Source organism: Gossypium hirsutum, chromosome D09, assembly GCF_007990345.1.
Source record: "Gossypium hirsutum isolate 1008001.06 chromosome D09, Gossypium_hirsutum_v2.1, whole genome shotgun sequence".
NCBI classification, from domain to species: Eukaryota; Viridiplantae; Streptophyta; class Magnoliopsida; order Malvales; family Malvaceae; genus Gossypium; species Gossypium hirsutum.
The window spans coordinates 840427-860744 of record NC_053445.1 but is presented as its reverse complement, the minus strand read 5'-3'; the positions used below and the strand labels follow the sequence as shown (position 1 = coordinate 860744).

General features: G+C 33.9%; 1 protein-coding gene across 9 annotated transcripts; it reads right to left on the bottom strand.

Annotated features, from left to right (window-relative positions):
* Positions 1 to 1011: 1011 nt before the first annotated feature.
* On the bottom strand, positions 1012 to 19396 carry LOC107941125 (probable LRR receptor-like serine/threonine-protein kinase At1g07650). 9 transcript variants are annotated; one of them, XM_016874654.2, is made up of 24 exons: positions 19182 to 19396; positions 18914 to 19091; positions 14322 to 14393; positions 14114 to 14182; positions 13956 to 14027; positions 13712 to 13783; positions 13536 to 13607; positions 12725 to 12796; positions 12569 to 12640; positions 12403 to 12474; positions 12223 to 12294; positions 11323 to 11394; positions 11151 to 11216; positions 10816 to 10881; positions 10694 to 10732; positions 10494 to 10552; positions 6092 to 6477; positions 5784 to 5979; positions 5110 to 5256; positions 4277 to 4395; positions 3421 to 3631; positions 3085 to 3325; positions 2135 to 2285; positions 1012 to 1647 (listed from the first exon to the last, which is right to left on the bottom strand). In XM_016874654.2, coding segments are annotated over exons 1-24 (2928 nt in total). In that variant the 5' UTR covers positions 19183 to 19396; the 3' UTR covers positions 1012 to 1296. The 9 variants fall into 9 exon arrangements, with proteins under 9 accessions (XP_016730143.1, XP_016730144.1, XP_016730146.1 ...); XM_016874655.2 differs by lacking the exons at positions 18914 to 19091; positions 19182 to 19396 and adding an exon at positions 14460 to 17671 and having other exon boundaries at positions 5784 to 5840; positions 5928 to 5979; XM_016874657.2 differs by having other exon boundaries at positions 18922 to 19395.
* Between the last annotated feature and the right edge of the window lie 922 nt (positions 19397 to 20318).

Sequence of the window (20318 nt, the reverse complement as noted above, 5' to 3'; positions counted from 1 at the left end):
TCTCAAGTAACCCGAAAAATTAGGACTCAGAATGGTATCGGAAGGACCTCGGACTAGCTTCTCTCTTCTTTTTTTAACTATTTAAAAGTTTCAATTAAAGTTTTCCTTAATCGTTTTATTGGTTTATTTATCGTATTGTAATTTATTGCTTTTATAACTATTGTTTGGGATTATTTAGCTTATTAAATTTTAAGCATGATACTTACTCAACACTCTGACAATTACATGCTAATTGGATTACTATGTATGATTCTTTTTCCTTAACCCTTTTTTTTCTCCGAACTTCACATTAATAACCTTGTAATTGGATTACTAAGTAAAACTAGTTTAATTAATGAATGTTTTTCTTAAAAACAAATGAGTGATTTTCATACAATCCAACCGAAGGAAAAGAATGATTTTACTGGATTACTTTGGTGATCAATGTAACACCTTAGATTTAGCCGAAACTCCTAGGCCGAGTCGGAGGTGTTACAAAGATATTAAATTAGTTAGAAAATAAATTCAACAGTTGGATCGTTAAAATATTAACCATATAAAAAGATACGAAAGGGCATAAAATAACTTTAATTTTATGCCGGTGTAATTATATCCCTCCCATATATATATATATTGTTTAATCTAATAATTTTAAATCCAATTATAATTTTAGAATTATTGTGTTGGTTATAATTATTTTTTTATTGTAATTATAATTTTTCTATATGAATTGTTATTAATAAAGAATAATATTTTATACACCATCACAACAAAGGCTCATACACAATCAAAGAATTATAACATTACAGATCATCGTTAAATTAAACAAAAAATATAACTGACTTGTAAATAAATACTAATAATTTTATTTAAGCATAATTAAATATTAATCATATCTATTATAAATAAATATTAGTAACTCTCAAATTTAAAATATTGAGTTAAGGCTTAAAATTTTATCATTTATTTATGATTATTTATTATTTAATTATATTTAAACAAAGTTATCAACATTTATTTATAAGTCCACTATTTGTTCGTTTTATTTGTTATTTTGACAACAATACATTATTAAGTACATTAGTATAACAATGAATATTTTCATTACTATATACACTTGATTTTGATTCTATAAACAACAACGTTGACGATGATGATGACATGCAACCGCGGGGTTGGCGGTGGCAGCAGCAGACATAAAAGCTTCGCCTAGTAGAGGGATAAAGGTTTGAACCCTTGCTCAGATGTAACCAGAACAATAAAAGAAAAACAATAATAATGGTACAAGTTGCACCTCAGATTGAACAGAATTAACTCTCAACGATTTCTGCTCTCTTCTATTTCTATATTAGAACTTGCAGAATCAGTAACTGTGCCACTGGTCGACATGCTTAGTGTTTGGCTTGGATTTTGCCAAAAGTGATTAACCAAGGCCTTGAATTTTGAATCCATGGATGAAAACCCCGGATCCGATAAGAGATCTTGAACAGCTGTTCGACCTTCGAGCATGCTTACTACCTGTGACATGGTAGGCCTCAGGGTGGGAGATGCATTGGTGCATAGGAGAGCCACATTCAGTATGACCATTGCCTCCTCCGACGAGTACTCTGATCCCAAGTCCGGATCGACCAACTCCAACAAACTTCCCCGCTCTCTCAAAACATATGCCTGAGAAATAATAAGATTTAGAGAGAGAGTTTAACATAAAACATCAGGTGGATTCTGGGTAAAAGTACTATGGAGGTCCTTGTACTAATAATTGGATTGCATTTTTGCATCTCTACTCAAAAAATAGACAAATTAGTCTGTTTACATTAGATCAAAAAGCAAACCGATCCTCCTGTTAAATATTGCATCTGTTTCTACTATTAAATTTTGGTTCTTGTATATCAATATGAGATAAACGTGGCATGCCATGTGTAACTGTGTAATTATTTTGTCAGCTACACCAGTTTTTAACAATAGAAATAGATGAAATTTTTAATAGAAACTACCAATTTGCTTTTTGATCTAACATACAGAGACTAATTTATCCATTTTTTGAGCAAATAGAGCAAAATACACTTTAACTTTTAATACAGTAGCTTCCATAGTACTTTTACCTGGATTCTGTATGATATACATGGCATTGAACTTCTGGAAAGATTTAATTTACCCAGTCAAGAAGGTAAACAAAGTCCTCACTAGGCCTGTAGTTTGTATTGCTCTTTCCACTAACAATTTCCAAAGCAACAACACCAAAGCTATACACATCAGCTTTGTCGGTTAGGTAACCACGCATTGCATACTCGGGGGCCATATAACCACTTCAGAACCAAAGAACAAACCAATTAACGGTTACTGCATGGGCTAATTTTATTTAACCAACGCTAATATTCATTATACTCATGGGTGCCACTAGTAACTTCGGAGCAAAAATTAGCAAGCATCAAAATTATGAGTAACTAGTTCTTTACACTTAATAATTACGAGCAAAAATTTAGCATGCATCAAATGCCATGTCAGATTAAGGGTTAAATTATTTTTTGAGACCTGAACTAGGTAACTATGCCCATATTGGGGCTTGTACTTATTTTTCCAAGTTACGCTTTGAACTTAATAACTGTTCTCACATTGGACCTAATCTAGCTAACTGTTTCCACATTAGAGCTTGAACTCTTTTTTTTCCAACTTAGTCCCTGAACTTGGCAATTGTTTCCATATTGAGACTTGAACTTGGCAATTGTTTCCACATTGGGACCTGAACTTTGGGATTTTCAAAGAAATATTAAGGACTAACTTGAACAAAAAAAAAAGTTCAGCCCCAATGTTAGAACAATTGCCAAGTTCAGGACCTAACTTAGACCCAAAAAAGTTCAAGCCCTAAGGAACAATTGTCAAGTTTAATACCATACTTTAACCAAAAAAAAAAAGTTTAGACCTCAATATGGGAATAATTGCCAAGTTCAAGCCCAAAAGATAATTTAACCCTAAGATTAAACCTGCCCATAAATATCCCCCACATTATGATGTCAGCACACTACATTCAATTTCCTTGCATAAGTATGCCATTAATAACTAGAAGTAAATTTACAAAGCTGAAAAAGTTCTCATGAAAAAACTTACATGGTCCCAGCTATACGAGTGCTGATGTGAGTTTTGTCATCTTCATTTAGCTTTGCCAAACCAAAATCAGAAATTTTTGCATTGAGATCCTTATCAAGTAACACGTTACTTGTTTTAATATCCCTATGCACAATTTTTATTCTAGACTCTTCGTGGAGGTAGGCCAAACCCCTGGCAATGCCAAGGCAAATCTTTTGTCGGGTTGGCCAGTTCAGTTTCAGTTTGCATGTAGCATTCTTCCCTGTGGTTAAGCAGAACGAAAGCCAATCAAGATTTGAGTGGTGACTTTTAAGTGTGGGTTTACATATCATAGATAATTAGAAGGTTTAATCTTACCAAATAAAGCACGAGATAGACAGTTATTTTCCATGTACTCGTATACTAGCAATAACTGGTTTCCTTCAACACAACATCCATACAACTTCACAAGATTTGGATGCTGCAGTGCAGATATCATGCCTATTTCATTCACGAATTCGCGATTTCCCTGCTTAGATTTTGAGGAAAGCTGTTTCACTGCAATAACTGTTCCATCTGATAATAGACCCTGCATTCAGCAGTGAAAGCAGCAACTATGTATTTAAACACTAAAGAGATTTTTAATTTTAATCATGCAAAGGCATGGTTGTAAGCACGGTATATACTGACACAAGATCTTCAATGGCAGTGTTTTACTGCTCCATTCTTATAGCAAATTTTCTGTAACATATAATGCCCTCAAAATCATTTTGCAACAATCTATGCATCTCAACAGGAAAATCCAGAGGACTACACAAAAATGACCACTTATATGCACCCAGAATATATTTGAGGAAAGAAGTGGCTAGTGTTAGTAATGCTTTAAAAGTAAAATTTAAAAGTTCCTAGCTAAAACGTAATCTATCAGACCAACTTTGGATCATAATCTTGTGTCATCTCTGCACATTAACATTGACAGACTAGACTATAAAATCCTTTTGATTCATTGGAGTTTGATCATAGATTTTTTATGTTCAACTTGTAGAAAACCATAACTAATATATATTTTTTAAACCTCTTCCATCCTACAAATCCAACCCTGACCTAAAGATACGAACTCAAGATCTCCTAGATGGAGTCATAAAGCTGTAAGTGCTAAGCTGTCCCCTAGGAGACCATGACGAACATTTTTAACAGATGGTCAAAACTATATCATTTTGATATACTCACTTACCTTATACACGCAACCAAAGCCACCCTCGCCAATTTTGTTTTCAGTATCAAAGTTCTTGGTGGCAGCTTTAATCTGTCTTAGACTGAAAATTCCTGTTTGCAGATCCAGGCCTCTCAGCTCTGAAATGAATCCAGTGTTAGATGTCATAAACAAAGAAATTACATAAAATATTTTAATATCTTTTTGCATGATAATTAATCCATGTCATGATTTTTGACAGCTACGACCCAAAACTGAACAATCCAAAATAAGGTCACGGAACTCGAGTAGAAGCTGCAACAAAGTATTTCACCTGCAGCCTGTCTACCATGAAATACATGCATAATATAAAAGTTGAACAGAAATCCTATGCTTTTTTTTCCTTTTTCTAATGCAGTTAACAGATAAGTGTAATAAAGCAATCTGCTACGAAGAGCTCTGAAGAATTCTGTAAGACAGGAGATGATGCATATTATTTCCCTTTGCAGACAAACATTTTATGCTTTGGAAAATGAACAACGAAGTCAAGATCTTGTATCTTCAGAAATTTATGTATGATATTGTTATATATGCTGATATTAGTGTTATGTTCTTCTATTGATGTGTACAATAATGGGATAAAGAAACATGTGGTTAGAAGTCAAGAAAATGGATTTTAGGTCAGATAAATTTTAACAATGACTTCAACAAGTGCCATCTAGAATTTCAATATTTTACCTGCTGTTTTGTACAGGTCAACAAGGTCTCATATCCATACATATTATATATATGATATGCGCATATATATCAAATGTCAACAGATTAGGAGTTGAGCAAGGGCAATAAAGAACCGAGTTCATTAGAATGTGGAATACCTTTCTCAACAGAGTTTTTGCCTCCCAACCGGCCTTTTCTCCAAAGGATACCTAAGACCATAAGGACAATAACTATGGCTGCAGATATTGCCCCAAGCACAACTACAAGATAATTCCTTTTGCAAACAATAATTGGGGGCCGAAAATCTGGTTAAGAAAAAAATATTATCCCCAATGAATGTACATCATCAAAAGTCAACAAAACTGAACCCTGGAGATCACAGAACTAACAGCAATTTCATTAAGATCATATTTTTCATCATAAGTGTAAACTCTTCAAGGACCACTTCAATTAACTTGATCCGCATAGATTGAACATAATGCAAATAGTATCCACTGCAGCTGAATGGATTTTATGGGAAAGAAAAAAGCTAAATTGGTTAGATTGTACATTTATTTCTCATAAGTTCTGAGTTCGACAACAACTAGTAATTTTTGGTAGAATCATCTAGATGGTAATGACTAATGGAATTGATAACTACTGCTAAAGTCTCCATCCAAGGAACCAAACAAGAATGATAGCAGTTAAATACATAAACCAGTACTATTAATAGTAGTTGACGGGGAAGTTCGGTTGGTATAATCAAGCCTTTTAGCTGCAAAAAAGTCGATTGTTGCAAAACTAATGACAGAATGCACAATAAAAGAATTTCTAGAGTTTGGCTTCAACTTACTTGGAACCACTGATATAGCTGAAATAATAGGGCCATACATCCCCCTTGCTGGTATGCCTGTAGTCCCTCTTCCAGCCCAGTAAAAGTGGATTTTTAATGTATGTGTTGTTAGGACAACTGTAAAGTTCTTTAAAATGGGCTTACCAGTACCACCAGCTTCCTCTTCAATATTAAAATCTTTCAGCACCAATTCATCCTGAAAGAATACATATTATAAAGTTAGGAGATGAAATTCTCAAATGTAAACCAATATTTGTTTCTTTAATTTTTCTTATATGTAAACCATGTATTCAGGAAAGTTTAGTTACCTGGATATAGACATCAAATATACGTTTGCCAAGGCTGTAAAAGGATCGATCACTTTTAAAAATAATTTCAGCAAAGAGTAGACTAACAGTGTAGTTCCCTTTCATTAGGCAGAGTCCATAATAAGTGAGAGAGAGGGGAGAAATACGAGCTGTTGTATATAGTGCTGAATGGATTGCAGAGACATTGGACAAAGAAGAAGTATTGGTAACGATGTATTCATCCGCATCAATATCATTATCCATGAAGTTTCCACTGCTGCTTAATGCCCAGCCATGCCCTGGGTAAAACATAGAAGCTCCTCTTGGTTCAATATCAGCTTCATATGTGGTATCACCACTGATGTTTAGTTCCTTCCCTCCACAATTGATGTGCAATGAGTACTTATCTGTGAATAACCAACATTTTGATGGAATTTAAAAGATTTTCTTAGCAGGAAAGGAAGATAATTAGACATTCTAGTTAGGAATCGTATAAATTGGCATTGCACTACATAATTTTAGAGTCCATAATACTGGAGAAAAAAAAATAAAGCCTAAATTCAAATCATTGTTAGTTCAAGAAAGAATTTGACATTACAATTACTAATAAAGTAAACATGAAAAATAGGCTTCTAATGTATTCCTGGTCATCAAAAGTTAAATCTTTAGTAAGACAAAAAGAGGACTAGAGTGAATAAATTAGTTAGTTTGAATGTGGATATTATTTGTCTTTTGGAGACTAGAGTGAAGCAGCATAATTCTCAAGCTACTATTAACAAACATTTTAATAGCTGGCATAGTTTTTTCAATTATAATGAAGCTGTAAATGGAAGGATTTGGGTTCTTTGGAGAAAAGAGGTTGCTTTAAATGTTCTTTCTGTTAATGATCAAAGGATTTCATGTAGTGTGTGCTTTAAAGATATAAATGTGTTTGTCACTGCTGTGTATGGATGCAATGATGGAATTGCTAGGAGAAGTCTTTGGCATCAGTTGAAAGTGTTTGAGCAAACTGTTGGCCTTAACCCTTGGGTCATTGGAGGTGATTTCAATGTTATAGTTCATCCTCATGAGAGTTCCGAGTATGATGGTGGAGTTCAGATGATAACAGCTGACATGAGTGAGTTTCAAGACTGTTTGGGGAATTTAGGAGTGTTGGATCATCCTTGCCATGGTCCTATCTTTACTTGGTCTCATCATCAAAGTGAAAGATTTTTAGCAAGGAAACTTGATCCAGTACTGGTCAATCCAAGCTAGATAACTTTATTGAGTCTTTTGTTGAATTTCAATCTCCTGGTGTCTCTAATCACTGTCCAGCTATTCCATGGCTTGAGAAGTCAGCCCCTGCTGCTAAGCCCAAACCATTTAAATTCTTCAACTTCTGGACTTTGCATCCTGATTTTATGAGTTGTGAGTGCTTCTTGGCAGGAACCTGTTCAGTGAGATCCTATGAGTGTCAATCTATTTGCGAATGCTAATATTGGTATTATTGAAGCTGAAAAAAAAGATTTGGGGAGAGTAATTAGAATTGGAAAAAGCTGACAAACCTTTTTACTGACAAAAGGCAAAAGTAAAATGGATAAAAGGTGACCAAAATACAATTTTTTTTCACTCCTTTGTGTCTACCAAGTTGAAAAAGCAGACAATCAGGTTCTTCATGATGAAAAGGGTAACTGGTTGGCGTCATTTCAACAAATGTCTTCCGAAGTCATCAGATTTTATACCAATCTCATTGGAACTACTAATACAAATGTTTCTGGTTGTTCAGTTGAATTGTTGAAGGAATTATTGCAGTATTCTTTGTCCCTTGAAGCTAGTGCTGCTTTGATTAAAGAGGTTACTGCTGTAGAAATCAAGTCTGCCATATTTATCAAGGGAATGAGAAGGCTCCTGGTCCTGAAGGATATACATCTTTCTTCTTCAAAGTTGCTTGGTCTATTGTTGGTAAGGATTTCATTGAAGCCATGAAGCAATTTTTCTCTACTTCAGTTATGCTTCCTGCTTTTAATGCTACTGCAATTGTTCTTGTTCCAAACACTATAAATCCAAATCAAGTAAAGGATTTTAGACCTATTTCTTGCTGTTCAGTAGTCTATAAAAGTATTACAAAAGTTCTAGGAAGAGGTTGGCCATATACTTTCCTGGAATGATTTCTCTGAGTCAAAGTGCATTTATGCAGGGCAGAAACATTGTTGATAATACTCTGCTGGCTCAGGAACTGGTAGAAGGTTATGCTAGAAGAACTCTCTCAACCAGGTATGCTTTAAAGATTGATTTACAGAAAGCATTTGACACTCTTAGTTGGGACTTCATCCTTGCTGTTCTTGAGGCTATGGGGTTGCCTAGTCAGTTTAAGTAATGGTTTAAAGCTTGCTTTACTACTTCAAGATTCTCTATTTCTTTCAATGGAAGCTTGGTTGGTTTTTTTAAGGGTGCTAGAGGGATTAGACAAGGGGATCCATTATTCTCCTATCTATTTTTCTTGTCCATGAATATCCTCTCCAAGATTCTCGGTGTTGCTGTGGCAAAAGGAATTTTCCATTTTCATCCTAAATGCCATAGGATTGGGATGACACATTTGTGTTTTGCAGATGATCTATTGATTTCTTGTAAGGGAACTTTGGATTCTGTCATTGGAGTTCAGAGTGTGTTATCACAGTTCTATTTGCTTTCCGGTGTGAAGTTGAATGCAGGAAAGAGTGTGTTGAGAATCTTTGATTATTTGATATTATTAAATAGTATCCTTAGAGATTATAGCTGATATTTTTTAGAGATTCTAATTAAGAGATATTATTTCCTTAGTTGTTAAATCCTACATGTATATATGGTTGTACATATTTCTAAGAAATATATACTTTGAGAGAGTTTTTTCCTCAATACATTAGAGTATTCATCTCTAATTTCATCAGAGTAAACTGTTTGCCACTGGTATTCATCCCATGGAGTTGGAACGTATTCAGAGAATCTCTGGGTTTAAGTTAGGGAGGCTGCCTGTTAGATATTTGGTGGTCCCTATAGTGACTAGGAAGTTAACTGAAAAGGATTGTCAGCCACTTATTGCAAAGATTAGAGCAAGGATCGGTCATTGGTCCTCTAGACAACTTAGTTGTGCTGTTGATTCAAGCTGTGCTATTCAATATTTCAAATTATTGGTGCAAACAACTTATTCTTCTAAAAGCTGTAATACATAAGATCAATCAGATGTGTACCAGAATCTTCAGGAAGGGGAAAGAGTCTCCTGCAACTGGAGCCAAAATAAGTTGGAATCAAATATGTTCTTTGAAATCAGAGGGTGGTCTGGGGTTGAAAGATCTCTATAGTTGGAACAAGGCTTGCATTCTTCAATTGATCAGAAATATTCTTGCCGGTGAAGGCTCTTTATGGGTTGCTAGGATAAGAGCTTACATCATTAAAGATGCAGATTTTGGGCAATTTGAATGCAGAAGTAATATGAGTTGGTGTTTGAGGAAGCTTTTCAAGATGAGAGATGAAGCAACTCAAGTTCAAAGCATGTTTTCTGATCCAAATAAGGCTTCGGTAAGTATAATTTGGAATGAGGTTAGAGAGAAACGGTGCAAAGTACAGTGGCATAAACTGATTTGGTTGCCATTACATATCCCAAAACATGCAGTTGTTACCTGGATGGTCATTTTGGGAAGAATTCGGACAAAAGACAAGCTTGTTCAGTTGGGTATTATCAATGATGGGTAGTGCAAGTTATCTAACAGTGAGTTAGAGACCAGGAATCATCTTTTCTTTGAATGCTCATATTCAAAAGGCATATGGAAATCTATTCTTGGATTATGCAGGATTGACAGAGAGATCATAGATTGGCAGAGGGAATTACAGTGGGCTTATATAAAGCTTAAAGGCAAGACCCTCATTGCAATTATAGTGAGGACTGCCTGGAATGCGTATGTTTACTTGATTTGGGAAGAACGTAACAGAAGGCAATTCAAGGGGAAGCAAAGGAATGAGAGTGAGATCTTGAATTCTATAAAGGAATTAGTTGCAATTCGACTTAGCGGTAAAAGCATTGATAGATTTGATGTAGTTAATTTTCAATTATGTACAGTTTGGAATATACTAGAGTCGTCTGCATAGGAATGTATTGTTGTTTTCAAGTTTTTGATGTTTTAATGTAGCAGAATTCTGCTTCTTTGGATAATAAAATCACCATTTTATCCAAAAAAAAAAAAAGAGGGCTACTAGAAATTTTATCAAAATTTTTGTTAAATTCCATGAGGTTACGGATAAACTATTATTGTCTTTAGGCTCTTTTCTTGCATAAAGTTAATCTCATCAATATGTATACCCAGTTTCCTATGGTCCTAGCACATTTCTAAAGTCAGAATGCGTCTAACATTGAAGGAGAGTTCCATATGTTTCAATTCCAAAAAGAAGCAAGCTCTGAAAATTGACTTACATTGTTTAGATGAAACAGAACATGGGAACTTGTGCCTTAGACATGAAGGAACCCTACTTCTGCACCAAGATAGGAAAGCCTAAAGATAATCAATAAGCTTTTACTGAGGCGAATTGCATGAATTACAAAGCCATGAGCAATTCAAAACAGCCACAGCAACTCAATAGAATATCTGAAAAATAAAGGCACAAAATTCTTACAATTTATCTACTGATGTTGAGTAGCTCTCAACCAAGTTCCTGGAAAAATGTTCATATTAGTACTTCAATTTATACATGCTTGTTGATGATATTAAACAAATATATATTAAAAGATAACTCACACACTCCCTCGAGGACATTCTATTGGACTTGCAGGCTCCCATGTGAAATTATTGTAAGACAAATCCCTGTGGATGAAAATCAAAGAAAATATAGCCATATTCATTATAAGTTTTTGTAATTCCAGGGGCAATATCTTGACAATACAAAACTTGATGAATTAACAATTCTTTGGAGTCATCGGATGACTGAACTAGCTAGAAGATCAGCATCCGTTGGACCATGCATCACAAAAATGATTGAGTAGTTCAAAATTTACCAAGTAATTGACTCAGAAACTTAGGACACAATATGGTTTCAACATTGCAATAGAAAGCTAAAGGTAATATACACATACGCGTTTTTATTTCTTTCCACGATCCACTGAGGCACTGAACCAGTGAGCTGATTTCCGGTCAAATACCTACCAGAAGCACCAACAAACAACAATATAAAACAATAGAATCTCTCATTGTTTTACAACGACTTTAAGCTGATTAGAATTATTAAAAACAATTATATCCTCTTACAAGAAATCTGCTTTTGTCAATTTGTGGAATGATCCAGGAATTTCTCCGGTCAAGTTATTATAGCTGAGATCCCTGCATTATAACAGCAAAGCATGTGTGAATCTTCAATTACTCCAACCAGGAAGAAAATGAAAAAATGATATTATTGGAGAATTTCAGAGAAAAGGAATCTTTTTCATCTGTCTTGTCATGCATCAAACCTAAAACAAATTGACAATAGGGTAAAAGGCCAAACCAGGATATAAGACCACAAACAGTGTGGAATGACACCACTTAATACTCCAAATCATGTTGAAAAATTACTAACAAATTAACCAAATTGGCCAAAGATATTGATAACATCCATAGGAAAACAAAGCCATAAACATCCAACCCAATACGAATTAGTATGTGGGAGACCCAACTAGAGAATAAGGACAAAGCAAATTCCAGTCCAAACGTAATCGATAGCACATCTTTCTTTTGATGTATATGTTTATATTATAGTGAGTAAACCTGTGTGTATATGGATATAACACCACAACAGGCTCCACAGTTAAGCAGTGCAGAATATCACCACTTGATGCTTCAACTCATGTCAACAAAGTACAAACAACTTAAAGAAATGGACCAAAGACATCATCAACACCACATATAGGAAAACAAAGAGCAACCACAAGCATCCAACATAATACAAAATTAGCATGTGGAAGACCCAACTAGAGAATAAGGACAACGCAAACTCCAAACTTAATCAATAGCATTTCTTTCTTTAAATGTACATGTGTATATGACACTGAGTATGCCTGTGTTAGCCACTACAATTTCAGTGCTAGCTTGGTATCAACATAACATACATGTAAAAATCATAGAACTAGAAATAATTTGGTTTCAATAAATCCCTAGCTTGATGCTACTTACAGGGTTTTCAATTTCTTCATATCTCCAATATACTCTGGGATTTCTCCATATATTAAGCAGTTCCTTAGTATCCTGCATTTGACAATTTCATTTTATTCTAAGAAATAGAGCATAGATCACCACCTATGCAAATTTGGAAACACATAGTAAAATACGCAATGCCAACAGGATTTCACTAACAATGTCTTCAGTGAGTCCATGTTACGCAACAGAGGGAAAGGAGATCTTGCGCCTTTTAAGTCACTAATCCTCCTAACAATCATTAAAAGTCAACAGTCATTTACTGAACTCATCTAAGAAGAAAAAGGAAAAAGCAAACTCCACATTAATTATCATGGTTGCATACAGATCAGATAAACTAGTCAGTGCAGAAATGCTGGAGGGTATTGGCCCCTCAAGAGAGCTACCCTGAATCTGCCTGCAAAGAGGAAACGATAAAATTAAATTATAGCACCAAAAAGGAAGGCCTTACAAAATACCAGGCTTAAAGTTGAAAAGTTACAGTTTCTGAATCTGCTTCCAGTTACTGATGATATCAGGTATCTTTCCTGAAAAGTTATTGTCATTTATTCTCCTAAAACATTTCAAATAAAGAAAAGCTTGTAAGGATCGTAGAAAATATGCTCTAGATCAATATTTTCATGAACAAAAGTAAAAGATGCCAAGGGCATAATTTTGAACTATTCCATAGATCATAATTATGATAATTAACAAAATGACAAGAGAAAGAACAGAGAGAATTGTGGTTGGATAAACAGGCAATTGATAAAAGTCCTTGTTACCACAATCAGCTGCTAAGACAAGGATAAAAGAAGAAGGTTACTTAATTTGATGATGATTAAATTTCTAAACAAAGAACCGATTCTTTAGTAGTGTGCAATGAAACTGATCATTATAGCTACTACTAGTACAGTGGCAAAGAAAGTGAGCATTACTGCTTAGGAGTACCAGTATGAATTAAAGCAATGTTACTAGGATTTGGGTGTGAGTGTGAGACATGATATTTGTCTGACATGAGTATGTTCAAGATTTTCATGTAGTCGGAGAGTCCTTCAAGGATCATATACCTATACCAATGTCCAGGTATGGGCACAGGTTCTTCAAGAAAAATGATGAGAAAAAGCGACATAGAATTGAAGCCTTAAAAAATATACTTCAAAAAGACAAGAAAAAACTGCCAGAAAATGGAACTTGTCAGGATCAATACTACCTAAACTCTGCTTTGGTGTAAACGATTCATGCTATTGACCATCAACTCATAGATCTAGCAACTATAAATTAAACAATTTTGGACATTGAAATTGTCGGCTTACATATCAGTCAAGTAGATCAACTTGGCAAGTTCTACTGGCAGTTCTCCACTGAAGGCATTCGATGACAGAGTACTAAAGAGAGAGAAAAATAGCAATGTTAACTACAGAACAAAAAAAAAATCGGGGTGACTCGAAATTGAGTGCTTCTGCTCACAAGAAATGATGAAATGAATTACAGTTTCTGTAAATTTATCAACTTTCCAATCTCTGGAGGAATGGATCCTGAAAAGTTGTTTCCTTCAATAGACCTGAAAAGGTGGAATTAGATAGTATTCAGTTCAAGTTAAAGAATATTGAAATGATCCTTCATGAGATCATTAAGATAAGTAGAAGTGTCCAAGCTATATGATAAAATCAAAACGAACTTAAGAATATCTTTTTAACAAAACAGAAATATAAACAATAATAACTTATGCATACAGATTTGTGAGGCTAGTGATGTTGGTGAGAACTTTTGGGAAAGGACCAGACAACCGGTTCCCCATAAAAGAGCTGCAAAATTGATCTAACATAAGCATATAGTTTGACCAATTACAACATAATTATACATAACAGCATGAAGATAGTAGGATGCTTACAGCGTTTCCAACTTCAAGGTAGTCCATTCTCGAGGAATAGTACCTGTGAAATAGTTCCGACTTAGGTCCCTAAAAATCAGAAAAAAAGGAATTATTAATGATATAAGCACCAAATGATATGTTTTAGATATATAATCTAGAAAGGAAAGAAGAAAAAGAGTATCTTATTGTTATAGTTAAAGTCAACTAAACAAAAGGATTTGCTTACAGCACTTTCAGGTGTCGGAACTTGGAAAAATCTGGTGGTAAAGTTGCCGATATATTCAAAGCAGTTAAAGATCTGCAAAAACTTTCAACACCAAATTAGAATACCTTGAAAGAAAACAACATTGACATTCCTTCATACTTGTATTCTATTGAGGGGAGACCGACTACTTCAGGAAAAATTTTTGAAATGAAGTCGAGAGTTGATGGATCCCTTAGCAGGTCAGTATTGTTCTTGTTGGGGATTTTGTTTCCTAACTCTGCTGAGAGGCCGTGTGCTTGATGAGGCATTGCTTTCAACAAACCTGAAGAGGCAGACCATGTGTACACTGTGCACGCATATTCACCCACCATGAAAATCTCAACTCTTAAAGACCTTTTCGCTTAAGTGCTCTCCAAGTTCTCAAAAATAGCAAAGTGAGAATTTTAAAATTTTCAAAGCCCTATTTATGTCAAGGAGAAAGTGTGTTCAACACGATTTCAAAATGACATGTTTAAAAAAACGCCCTCCTATGACAAAACCAAAGTTAGGATGCTTGCAAAACACATGTGCAACACGTAATCTATGTTTCCTACACATTCCACTCGTGCACAAGTTGTCAAGATTTTCTTCACCTCAATGCAGGAATATAAAGCATCATAATCTTGCCTTGGGAATGTCACTTTATGAGCAATTGTTGTACATAACTTGCCAAGGAGAGACCTCACCGATCATGCCTGATATCACGTCACCCCCATCGGTATCTCACCAACCATGATCCTCGCTAGCACGTAGTACACTCCTTTAGTCTACCTTGCCAAAATAGATGTCAACCCCCCCCCTCCTACTTGGATAGCACATGGGACTTGAACAAGATCACACAAGTCTATTCACAGTCTGATTGTCAAATACAACAATCTCATCGCAGCCTGGCTAAAAGGTCCCCTAAAGAGAAGAGCAATACAAGAAACGCGTGAACATGTATCAGGGCCTAACCGCAAGGAGTGACCAACCTTACCTATATATACTCCTCCGCCATTAGAGGTAGATTTCCCTCTCTTATACAAAAACTCTATCGAATCACCACCATAAACGGCTCACCGCACTTTACCACTATGTGAATTGCCACTCTCCTTTTTACTTTAGCCTCAACATTTTCATGTTCCTTGAAAGAGTCTTTTAAAGTTTCAGTCATGTTTGAATTTTCCATTGAGCAAATAAATTGTGTTACAGGCCAAATATATATTAGAAAAGGCCATTAATTTGAGTGTTTTTGAATTAAGGCCTATATTACTTTTATTTTTTCCCTAAGGTCTTTTCAATATGTTTTTATTTCAGTTTATTTACTTTCCATTAATGAATTTTCTCTTTTACATAATAAGATTGGTCGGGTGTATTAAACCATAACACTCTAAGCAGAACTTTTGTCAAAAAGAAAAGCCTAAGAGATCTGAGTCTCTACAAGTCATAAAGTTTCAATCTCCCTTCAATGAACTGGCCTATCAATCTCAAACACACGGTTGTAACAATTTGGAATCAAGAGCCAACAATGGCAAAACAGTGGTCAGCAGAGTAGAAATAAGCAAGAAGCTCAAGCATATGCAATATGATTGATCAGATGCTTGGTTGTATGTTGCAGCATGTTCATGAAAGTATTCATGAAACGAAAACTCAACTGTTTGACCAAATGCGTGAAGGAATGGATAAAACAATTGTTGGTAAACAGGTAAATTGCTTTATGGTGGATGCGAAGTTAGGCTTTCTAATTGAACAAAACCAAACTATGGCAGCTTCTACCAATCTCTATTCCTTATCCCATGAATTAAGCTCTCCTAAATCCATCTTGAAAAACTTCATGCAATCGCAAATGACTTCACTGGCTCATCTTATTTGTTAACCCTTTCCACAACTCATTATTTTTTTAACTTCATCAAGAAAACCTTCAACTTACTAGGTTATTTTTAAAAAATATTGAATGTTGGTGAAACGTTTGAAAATATTTATCCAATTGTATTGATAAAAGAGAATAACTTTGTGAAGATCTACAACCCCTATCAGTTTTGACTAATAATAATGGAAGGGAAATTTCAATCGAACCTTAATTTGAATTCTTAAATAAGGGTTATATTACACTTTCATTTCTTTCCTTTGGTTTTCTTATAATAATATAAAAACACTTAAAAGAGAGACGAATATCTAACAAATCGTTAGATTTCCATATCCATAACTAGAATGGATTTCAATCTCAATTTGATGAGCTGAACTATCAACCTCAAAACACGTCATAACATTTTGCCATCACATTCACCAATAAACCCGAGAACGTTCGCATATATCAATGGTTCCTAGGTGTTCAAACTAGAGTATGAAGACTGTCAACCCGAGTTCAATTCCTGCGAAAGTGTTCCAAAAATAAAACCTTGAAACACCAGGCCAATGTGGCAGAGTGTGTCTTTGATATCGATCAGACAGGGGATTAGGCACAAGCCAAACCTGGAGAACCCCTGTCCTTATTACCAAAACAAGACATTGATTTGATTCTCAAACTGTTACAATCAATGATTCCAAGAGGACTGGTATTTGTCCAATGTTATTGTACCACAATATTTCTGGATGGACACATATCATCACCAAAATTTTCTCTAATACCATTAAACATGAGCATATAATTATCACCTACAAAACTTTGCACCATTAATTAATTTATCAGAATTTAAAATTATTTAGGGTTCACCAAAATGTATATAAAGTCCATATTAGGCAGTATCTGAGTTAAGCAAAATCCAAAAAGTTTCATTAAATATATATTATAAAAGAAACTCAATGACATTCATGACAACCAAATGTTAGGATAGTCAAACTTAGCTAGCTTGATAATTCAGACTACTGGAGTTTGATTTGACTGGTTTGCAAGCATAGAATATTTAATTTACTCCGTACTTATAGATGGAATTATAAGTGATGTGACTAGTGAATTCTTACCGTATAAGTTGGGATTATATATAATAAAAAATTACATATGAAATGCTCCTTACGAGTATATACATGTTTTGTGTTTGTTCTTTTTCCCCATTTTTGGAAATTTTTGCAACAGTTTTCTGGACAATTTCTATACCACTGCTATAAAAAAAAATTCCCCTAATGGGGTTTCTACTTGGCACCTGTTCCAATTGACAGATAGTTTTTGTTTTTTTCTTACAAGGTACAACAGAGTGCTTGAAATAGTTAGGAACTAAGAGAAGAATAAGTGAAGTAGTTTGGTCAAATTCTGCCATTTAAAATTACTTTTGTATTCTAATTTGAATTAAACACTTTTTTTTAAAATTTTACAATTTTAATCTTAACAGTTAAATTCGTTAAATCAATTTTCTACAATTTATTTAATCTTTATACTCTCTTTCCCAAAAAAAGGTCACAAGGGATCAAACTTTTTTTTATTTTTAATCACAATTATTATAAATATTTTACAAAAATACATTTTAAAACTGAAATTTTTTATCCATAATAAAATTTAAAGAATAAGAGATGAAAGTTTAAACATTTTTACTACTAAAAATCAAAATGAATGGGATTAAAGGAACATTTTATTTTAATTTTACACTTAAACAATATATTTATTTTCTGATGTAACTGACTTGCTCAAGAAATATGATTTGTTTTCTTTTTATGGTTGGTAAACAAACTTGCTATTACTTATGAAAAATCAATCCCACAAAAAATACAATAATATTTTAGTAATTATTTTCTACCTCTTATGTACATTAAATTTAATATTTTTAAATAATATAATTAGTTAATAAAATTTTAAATTTTATTTTTAACTTTAACTAATATCATAATAAAACTCAAATCCAAGTATTGAAGGGCTCCAGATCTTTGCCTTACCAACCATCCCCAAAACTCTTTAAAATATGAATAATGAGCTCAAAAGTTTGACCACATTGAAGGGTTTTGGCCAGAACACCGCGTATTTGACCCTCCCCAACCCATGCTTATGATTTAGACGTTTGTCTACCCGCTAATTTAAACATCAGTTTTTTAAGAAAATATTATTATTATTTAATAATTTTACTGTCAGAATATTAATTTAATTCCGAAAATAAAAAAATTATTATCTTAAAGCTTGCTTTATTGGTTTTTTTTTTTATAAACCAAACTAAAGTTATATTTGTTTATATTAATTTTTATAATTTATTTGAATTATGAGTGCTTCTATACCTTTTTATTTGTTGATGTGAACTCTTAAATCAAACAAAACTCACTTTACTTGTGATTTAATATAGGTATAATTTTTTATAAATATTATTATTTTAAAAGTGGGAGTTGGATATCCCAAAAGGACTTCACTCAAAACAACTACAGTAGTCTTATCAGGAACTGATTCTGATCTAAAAAATGAAAAATCAAAATAAACCAAAAGATTGCCCAACCATGGATAAAGAAACGAGTGTAGAACCGTCAAAGATGAGTGATTCTATGACTAAATCATGGTTTTCAAACTCTGGGTTCCACCGGAATTGCTTCTTGTTCTTAATTTCGAAATTAAAAAGCCAAGAATAGATCAGAAATGAAAGGTTGGTGAAGAAGAAGGCATTAATGGAGATAAGAGGCAGTACATGCTTACTACATGGCAGGTCTTGTTGTTGTTGAAAGAGCAATTACATATGACAATGCTTTCAAATCCTTCATTTCCATCTCCTTTTGCCATCCAATTCCCTTTTCCACTACATGGATCTATCCCAAAATCCCAATCCTTTTTCTCTATCTTCTTCCCTATTGCTTTCAGTGCCTTCACTGCATTAGATATTTACAATTCATTCATAAAAATTTCATTGCTGAGGGAAACTCCCAAAGAAAGTGGGAATATAATAATATATACATAACTTCTTCAGGATGAAGAATAGGGTCGTCGGCGGTGGTTAATCCCAAGCTTGTAAAGCAAATCAATGCTACGATGAAACATGGAAGGTTTACAAGTGGAAGAAGAAGCTTTGGAGTTGTCCAATCAGCTCTCCCCATGTGGCCTTCTCTTTGATTGCTAACTCTACTTCAACTCTCACCCTTTTTTAACTTCCTAAACTCGTCACAAAGACACTCACTAAAAAAACCAAAGAGGTTTTATTGGAAATGGAAAATAGTCTTGTGGGGGGTGCCCTTTTTTTTTATTTAATTATTAGTAGTCATTTTTCATAATACTTTTTAAAAAATACCTCAATTCCCATGAGTGCTAAGTTTAGAATGCTATCAAATGATCATACTAGTTTGTACCATACATGTTAGAAAAGAAGTATTGAAAATTACATATGGAATATCTCTATATCCATAAGTGTCGAGTTTAGTCTTAAAAAGCATTTATTCAATTACTAGTCTAATCAATTGAATTTAATACAATGAAAATTGACTCCAATAGTTAGTGACTTTCACTTTATAAAATACCTATTCGTTTTCCTCTTTTTTCATCCAAAATCTTTCAATACTCTCAAGCTCTCTAGCTTTTAAGACCTTTTTACTTATTTTTTAGGGAGAAATGACGAGATACATTACCAACTATGTCGCCAATAAGGTGAATTCTCCAACTCAATTCTTTCTAATTTTTAATTTTTGCGACAATGATCTTATAAATTTTGAAATTTAATACTATTGTTTTGTGTTTTTTAACACCCAATAGATCAAGTTTTTCTGATCTAACACAATTTACATTTCTTGTATCAAAGAATGCTTGATGGATGTTGACTTATATGTGACATGTATGATGGCAAAGTTGAAAATCATTTTGAATTTGGTTACCGCCTTGGTGGAAAGATAGAGGCCGAAAATGTTTACATTCCATTTTCTATATGAATGAGCAATCGTCACACCCAAAAATGTCACCTTAATAACCGACCTTCTAATAGAAGAGGAGGCGATAACAATAGTTAGTGCAATCAATCGTAGAGGAGATGGATGCTCTAAATGGTCAGAAGAATGTTGTTGCTAGACAAGTCTAACAATAAGGTCCATTCCATGTCTCTTCCTCTGTTT